We start from the raw sequence: 8,127 nt of genomic DNA, 5'->3' as shown, positions 1-8,127 counted from the left end.
ATCAAAGCAAAAAACAGCGTCTGAGGCAGGGTTCGAACCTAGGATCTCGAGGTTCAAAGAGCAACGCACCAACCACTACGATAAGCCTTGATATGTGTCACTACTGTCATGTTTGGTTTATTCTTTGTCACGGTCGCGGAATCCCCCACTTTTGGAAACCGTTTTTTTTTGAACAGTTTTTTTCTTTTTCCCATTCTGTATTTCTTTTTCAAATGCGTGAACTTTTTTTTTTAAATTCTATGAACTATTTTCAGATTGATGAACTTTTATTTAAAATCAATGAACTTTTTCGAAATCGATGCATTTTTTTCAAAGTCGATGATTTTTTCTTCAAAATTGATGAAATATTTTCGCGAACTTTATTTTTTGTGAACTTTATTTCAAGTCGATGAACTTTTTTTAAATTGATGAACCATTTTTCAAATCTATGATTTTTTTTCAAAATTGATAAAACTTCTTTCTACTTGATGAACTTTTTCTTCAAAACCAACGAACTATTTTCAAATTGATGAACTTTTTTACAAAACGGTGAACTTTTTTCAAAATTGATAAACTTCTTTCTACTGATGAACTTTTACGTCAAAATCGATGAACTTTTTCCAAATCGATGAACTTTTCTCAAAACAGTGAACTTTTTTTCAAAATGGTGAACTTATTTTCATAACGGTGAACTTTTTTCAAAATTGATAAACCTTTTGTTAACTTGGTGAACTTTTCCAAATTAATTGAACTTTGAAGTCCGATGAACTTTTTAAAAATTTGATGAAATTTTTTCAAAATTGTTGAGTTTTTTTCAATTTTTGCGAACTCTTTTTCTAAAACGACGAATTTATTCAAATTGACGATGTTTTTTGTAAATAATTCGGAAATTAAGTGATATAGTATACATGCAAGAAATAGTGCAACTGCACGTCCTTATAGTGTCGGCGCTGTTATCATTCACAGTAGGCACGTTGTTCTAGTGGTTAGGAACACTAGTATAGGGCGGCAGTGGCTTGAGATCGAATCTTGGGAGCGCCATCTTTTTTGCTGTTTTTTCGCTCTTAACAGCGTCCCGAACGGTTGCGTCGGCCTTGTTTGGGCCAGGCCCAGGTGGGAACCGCGTGGGCGCCAGTAAGCCTTAGCGGCGCTAAAGGCGCGGCTTAGGAGCTCCTGGTTCTAAACGGCGACCGAATTGCTGTGTTTTTTTTGTTCCCAGCCCACCAGCAGCAAAGAGCTCCGGATCACTGGGCCCTAGCCTTCGGCCCATCAGATAGGCCTTCATCAGAAAGGACAAAAAGAAAGACCTTCGCCCGTCCGCCGCCTCGTCGAACGCGGCGTCTCCTGGCACGAAGCTGCCCCCCGATATCGAGCACGCGCGTGGGCGGGATGCCGAGCACGGCGGCCGTGTCGAACGCCGCGCGCGTGTCCTCCACGGCCCGCGGTAAACGTTGGTGTCGGTCCCGCGGCCGCCGGTGTGCAAGGACACGCCGGCCACGCCCAGGCACGCGTGCTGCGCGGCGCGGAGGAGCGGCGCTACCTCTTCGGCGTGCGCGCTGTACTTGGTGCCGAGGTCGAACTTGGCGGCGCTATTGTCGCCGTTGATGCCGAGGATGAGCCGAGCGCCGCGTGCGGGTTGCACTTGACGGCTCCGGGTTGCCTGCACGTCCGGCAGCGCGCGGCGCCAGCGCGCATGTACAGGTGGACGACCCTGGCGAGGTCGAGGACGTAGAAGGCGCTGCGCACGCCGGTCCGGATCCTGCGACGGCGTGCTTCTCGTTGGGCACGTCCCGCTTGCAGGGATGACCTGCTTGTCCTTCACCCCGGCGCCACCAGCACCGTACCGCCTGCCATGCATGGGGCTGCTTCCGAGCATGTCGACCGCGACGACGTGGTCACACACTACGTAGTGAAAGAGTGCTGCAAGGTTATCAAACTAGCTAGCTTGCTAACTTTAATTGAGGTTGCTCGAGCTAGACGTAGACGCGATCGAGCAATGCAAGTTGACTCACCACATAATGACCTACTATTACATTTGTTCTTTCTTCGTCCCATAATATAAAATATTTTTACAAGCTAACACAATTTAAAAAAATACCTTATATTATGAAACGGAGGAAGTACTACTAAGAATTGTGCCGCTCCTTGTATATGGTTCATGGGGATGCAGCTCAATCCGACCTTTTACGATGTGCTAGAGCCGAACGGAGTAGCGACATAAGAAGAGCAAGTGAGCAGCCGGCACGGCTGCATAAGAGATATATAGTCCACAGTTTGGCGTTCCACCTTTCACGAGGCAGTCGGCCATCCAAACCCTATTTCGAACATCTTGCACTTCGGCGCCCCCATATTTATCAACCTAGATGACACCTTGCATATTGTCGCGGGAATTTGTTACAATATATTTTCATGAAATTTGATTGTATGAACATGAATATTTAAATTAATAATATATTGCATATTTTTATCACAACATATGTGCACTCATCAGTAGATAGTTCCAAGAAAATACCGCATAAGTGTGGGAGAAGAAAAAAGAGAGAATTCCTTATTTAACACTATTTTAAATTTTGTTTCCTTATTTAACACTCAAAAACTTTTTCTTCCTTATCTAACAACGAATTAAAATTTTATGCCTTTTATGATACTTTCATCCATTTTGAGCCTAAATGACACCTAAAAAGACCCATTTGCTCCTCATGTGATATATGTGTGTGTGAGGTGCAGTAGTATACACATAACATCAATGGGGCAGTAGCGCACACGCACCCATCGGCAGGAGCACGCACACAGCAGCACACTGCACATACGCACACGCGCACACAACAGCGCACACGCACGCAGCACACACGCAGCAGCATAAACACGCACGTACACACGCACACACATACATGGCTATGTGTATTCTGTACGTGTGGGTATTCAGAATTGTATGCATACAGCATACATCTGCTAGAGCCATAAGCCACATACGGAGTACATGCTACTGCCGTGTATGGCCTTCGATGCATGCATCCAATTGTACGCGTGGGCAATTTTGCCATGCACTACGTACAAAAGCAATGATAGATCATCTAATGTATGCATCCACTATATAATGTATCTAGACATACATATATTCTTTCTTGGAGATCCTGCACTAAAAGAAAACTCAGATATTTAAAATAGATTATGTGAGCTCCATAAGAAAATCCAACAATTAATAGTATAATAATTATTAATAAAAATGATAAAGAAATTATTGAAAAGCACGTGCACCCAAACATACCACTTGAGGAGCAAAAGGATCTTTTCAAGTATCATTTAGGCTAAAAATGGACATAAGTGTTATAAAAGGCATAAAATTTAGACTCGTTGCTATATAGGGAAGAAACTATTTGTCGATGTCAAATAGGGCATAAAATTTAGACACAGTGTTAAATAAAGAATTCTCTCAAGAAAAAATGGATATGAAGGACATTTGCAAGCATGCAATTAATTTTTTATTGTGGGTGATGAGGTGGCACAGCTGCATGTGCTCTCAAATAGTTAGTGAGGGTTAGCTATTGAAATATAAAAGATTATTTTTGTCCATGTTGGTCGAGACCAACCCGAGGACTGGTATTTTGTATGCGGGTGTGGTTAGGTCTCAGTCGACTAAGACTTAACCAAGACTTAACCAAGTCTAAGTCAAGTGACATAACATGTAAGAAAGAAATAATAAAAACTATTAAAAAAGTTTGCTCGGATCTCAACGTAAGATTCTGTGAATATAGCATCGACTCGAACTTAAGTCTCACTCGACTGAGACTTAGCAGGCCCATTTGTATGCTGAGGTCGCCGAGTCAAGCGGGTAGCGGCCATCTTCCAAATGATGGTGTTGCATCGTTAATGCTATTGTTGGTTTGTCATTGAACCCAATCCTATGTTTATTCCTCGACAAAACTAATAAAAAGGATGCTCATTTAAAAATCAACCTAAGAAAGGGATCACGTTCTCTTCGGAAAGAAATGATAGATGTCGCATACAGAAAGTAAAACATGCTGGATTAACACGATTTTCCACTTCTCCTCTTCGCATTATCACAAACATTTTTTTGGATCTTTGTTACTCAAGAAACCAAAACAAATAACCAAAGCATATTAACAACACTAGCCGCACTTCTGAAAATCATAGGACTAGCTAGCTGATACACATTAGAGTAGACACTTGGGCTTCACTTGGACTCGTCGATCTGCAGTGAACCTTGCCATATGGCTTTGCAAGGTAAGATCTCCTCCTTGCCAGAGCAACACGTACCTCTCATTCCCTAGCTTGAACAAACTAATGAAGAACACCGTACTACTAAGCACGTAATATCTACATGTATTTACATTTACTATGATTACCTTTCGCTCATGGCCAGTTTTACAGTTTACATATGTTAACTTCGTCACCGGCCGGAGGACAGAGCGGGGAAGTACTCCTGGCTGTTGTTTGGTGCCGAGGGCGGCTGCCGGAAGCTGTCGTAGGATGTCTCCTGCGTCGCGCGCGTCGACGAACCAGTGCCTGTGCCGACGTAGCTGCCCCCGCTGCTCGTCGTCATCTCGATGTCGCTCAGGCTGAAGTGCGCCGCTCCCCCTTCCGGCGGCCACACGAAGGTCGGCTTGAACAGCGGCACCTCCGGCGGCGGCGCCTTCTTGGACACGATCTGCAGCACCTCCGGCATGGTGGGCCTGTCCCCGGGGTTGGGGCTGCTGCACGCGAGTCCGAGGAGCAGCAGCCTGTTGGCCTCGTCGGAGTCGTACCCTGCCGTGCCGAGATCCTGGTCCACGGCCCCGACCAGCGCGCCGCGGCCGTGCATCCGCCACACGAAGTCAACCAGCAGCGGGCAGGTCGCGTCGTCGCGCAGCGCGGTGCGGCCCGTGACGACCTCCAGCACGAGCGCGCCGAAGGCGAACACGTCCGTCTGGCTCGTGGCCTTGTGCCCCACGGAGTACTCCGGCGCGATGTAACCGCGCGTGCCGGCGACGCCGATGTCGGTGAAGGAGCTCCGGTCGAAGTCGATGACGCGGGCGAGGCCGAAGTCCCCGAGGCGCGCCGAGAAGGACGCGTCCAGCATGACGTTGCTGGCCTTGATGTCGCGGTGGAGCACCGTGCGGCCATACTCGTGGTGCACGTAGTGCAGGCCAGAGGCAACGTCGGCGACGATGCCGTAGCGGCTCGCCCAGCTGAGCGGCGCCGCCCGCTGCTCCTGGGCGCCGCCGCGCCGGAAGAGGTGCTGGTCGAGGCTGCCGTTGGGCATGTACTCGTACACCAGCAGCAGCTGCCCTTTCTTGTAACACCAACCTGCACCAAAAACGCAACTAGACGTTCAGAACCATCACCTAACCAATAATCTATTTTTGTTGCACCTTGGTCCTCAGATAGTAGAAAATTCAAAGAGACTATAGATATAACTACATTTGATCATTCACGTTTCGTGTAGCAAGTGACAATGCTACGTTTGGTAGCCCGTTAACGATTGCATAAACGCGTTGTGATCTGAATAGAGTACTGGCATCTACTCCATCACTTGGACTTGTCAATGCCTTAAAATACAAACGGAAGCAGCAAAACTAACTAGAGAACGGTTGATTAGGACTAAACCATCATTTTCCTAGTCAAGTCTCGGCTGATAAACAATGATCATGTGATTAAGTGAGGGATTCATGCACATACCAATGAGGGGCACGATGTTCTTGTGGCGAAGGCGGTTGATGATGTCCACCTCCTTGACGAAGTCCTCGACGCACCTGGCATCATCCCGGATGAACTTCTTCACGGCGACCTCCGACGGCTCCGTCTGGCCGTGCTCGGCAGGGAGCGTCCCCTTGTACACGACGCCGTACCCTCCTTTCCCCAGCCGCAGCCGCTCGTCGAAGTTCTTGGTCGCCTTCCTCAGCATCTCGTACGAGAACTCCCTCGGCATCCCCGGGAGGTGGCTCAGCGTGTGCCCCAGCCGCGTCTGGCTCCTCTGTATCTTGCGCCTCGCCCGCGACATTCTGGCCAGGAAGAAGGCGGCAATGGCGGTGGCGATCACGGCGACGGACGCGAAGACGGCGACGAGGATTATCCACTCCTTCTTCTCCTTCTTGGGGAAGGTCTCGATTGACATGCTCCATTCCAGGATGCAGTTGAGCTCGAAGGTGGTGCCCGTGGAAGCCGTGAAGCCGATGTATGCCTGCTCGGGGACGTGCTCGCTGAGGTCCAGCGGGCTGGCCAGGACCGGGGTCGCCGGCTTCGGTTTCCCCTTGCCGCCCATGTACACCGTGACACGCCGGCCCACGCCGTCGTACTCGATCCAGACGGTGTAGTTGGCGGACGTCTGGGCGTTGGTGGCGATGGTGATGTTGAAGTCGGCGAGGTTGGCCGTGGCGTTGGACACGACGCTGCCGATGTCGAGGCCGACGTGGTTAGAGCTCGGGTCGTGGCTCTGGTTGAAGGTGTCGAACTCGATCGCCACGAAGCGGTTCTTGGATGGGCCGGCGGCCTGCAGCGTCGCGTTGGTGAGGCCGAGGAACCCGCCGTGGCTGCCGGGAGGCGGCTTGTCGAGCGAGGGCGCGATGACGAACGCCAGGCCCTCGCCGGGGACCGCCTTGTCGTAGAACACGTTCATGGAGAAGGTGCTGTTGAACGACACGACACGGACACGCGGAGGCTGCGGCCGCGGCGCACGGCCGGTGCCGGTGCCGCCGTTGCCGCCACCGGGGACCTCGGTCTCGTCGTCGGGGAGAGTGTGCCAGATCGTGAAGGGCTGCTTGAGGAGGACGGAGCCGGATTTGTTGACGAGGTAGGCGTCGTTGTTGCGGGTGTCGGGCGTGAGCTGGAGCGCGCCGCCGTTGATGATGGCGTCCTTGAGCACCTGCAGGGTGGCCGAGTCGGTCCGGTCGAAGGAAGCGTACGGGCCGTAGCTCCTCACCACCACCCGCTCCTCCAGCTCCCGCAGCGGCCGCTGCTCCCTCGCGCTGCAGACGAAGGCGGCGCAGAGCCAGAGAAACAGCACGGCGACGAGGCAGCTGGCGCCGAAGCGCCGGAGAGAGTCGTGCCGCGCCATGGTGGACAGAGCGACTGTGGTTGTGTGGAGCGGGTGAGGGAGGGAGGGAGGATCCACGGTGTCGCCCCTGCAGGCTCTATGTATGTTGCGGCGAGGTGAGAGTTGGTCGTGCGGGCCGGGGGAAAGGGAAGGCGCACGGGAAATTCCTCCGTCCCTGCCGATCACGGCCTGACCGGGAAGGCGGAGCTCATGGCATCGTCGGGGAAACGTGGAGTACAGCGACGGCGTACGGTCAGTTGACATATTTAAATGCATGTGTGGGAAATGGCGGGGTGCCAGGTGCCCAGGTCTAACTATAGAGTTTCCCAGCTTTTTCTGCGCGTCCAAAAAAACATACTAGAATTGTATCTCACGGTATGGATGGTTTCAGTCATTTTTCTGAAAAGAATTGTCTATTATAAAAATTTACAGGAAGTACAAAGTATCTCAAATATAATAAAATTACGTCGAGATTCAGAGACCATCAAACAACCACCAATACCGTCAGAACGACCCATTGTCGCCGCTTCCCTATCAGAGCCAGCTTGACCTTTATTAATGGCGGCACTTTCAAAGACCAGCGCCCTAGATTAAACTTTTGTATATATATATGAAGCAGCTGACATCAGATCGCGCTACATGTCGAGAAACCCTAACATCACTCCACCAAGGAGACGGGAGGACCGTACGCCAGAGCCCCATCGACTACATCCGAACCGACGAACTGGAGGGGGATCGAAGTCCGAAAGGCAAAATGGAAGAAGAAGCTGTCATTCACCCAAACGCCGCATCTACGAGGACAAAAACCATAATCTAAACTACTAATCAAAGTGGAGACATCGAGATTTTCCTTCTTGCCACCGGTCGCCGGAGTGGCGTGCAAAGGAGAGGTGAATTCATGGACTCGCCGATAAAGTCTGATAACAAGGATCACCCTAGCCGTCTAGGGTTAGGAGAGAGAAATGAGAGAAAGTTGTAAGAACGCCTCATGGTTTTAGTCATATTCGCGAACAGACATCCCGGTCGCCGTCGCTGGTGCGTGGGATCCGGAGCATGTTACGACGACGTGGGCAGGTGAGGTCCCGCTGAGCTGATCCAGGCACACCCTGCCTCGA

General features: G+C 50.4%; 1 protein-coding gene across 1 annotated transcript; it reads right to left on the bottom strand.

The window, feature by feature from the left end:
* Window positions 1–4,029: 4,029 nt before the first annotated feature.
* LOC119327873 (probable L-type lectin-domain containing receptor kinase S.5) lies at window positions 4,030–7,219 on the bottom strand. Its single transcript, XM_037600947.1, has 2 exons — window positions 5,659–7,219; window positions 4,030–5,286 (listed from the first exon to the last, which is right to left on the bottom strand). The coding sequence occupies exons 1-2, from the start codon at window positions 7,031–7,033 to the stop codon at window positions 4,391–4,393; spliced, it is 2,271 nt and encodes a 756-aa protein (XP_037456844.1). The 5' UTR covers window positions 7,034–7,219; the 3' UTR covers window positions 4,030–4,390.
* Window positions 7,220–8,127: the final 908 nt, after the last annotated feature.

This window comes from Triticum dicoccoides, chromosome 7A (genome assembly GCF_002162155.2).
Source record: "Triticum dicoccoides isolate Atlit2015 ecotype Zavitan chromosome 7A, WEW_v2.0, whole genome shotgun sequence".
Lineage (NCBI taxonomy): Eukaryota > Viridiplantae > Streptophyta > Magnoliopsida > Poales > Poaceae > Triticum > Triticum dicoccoides.
Note: the sequence above shows the minus strand (reverse complement) of the source record. Positions and strands in the feature narration are given on the sequence as shown.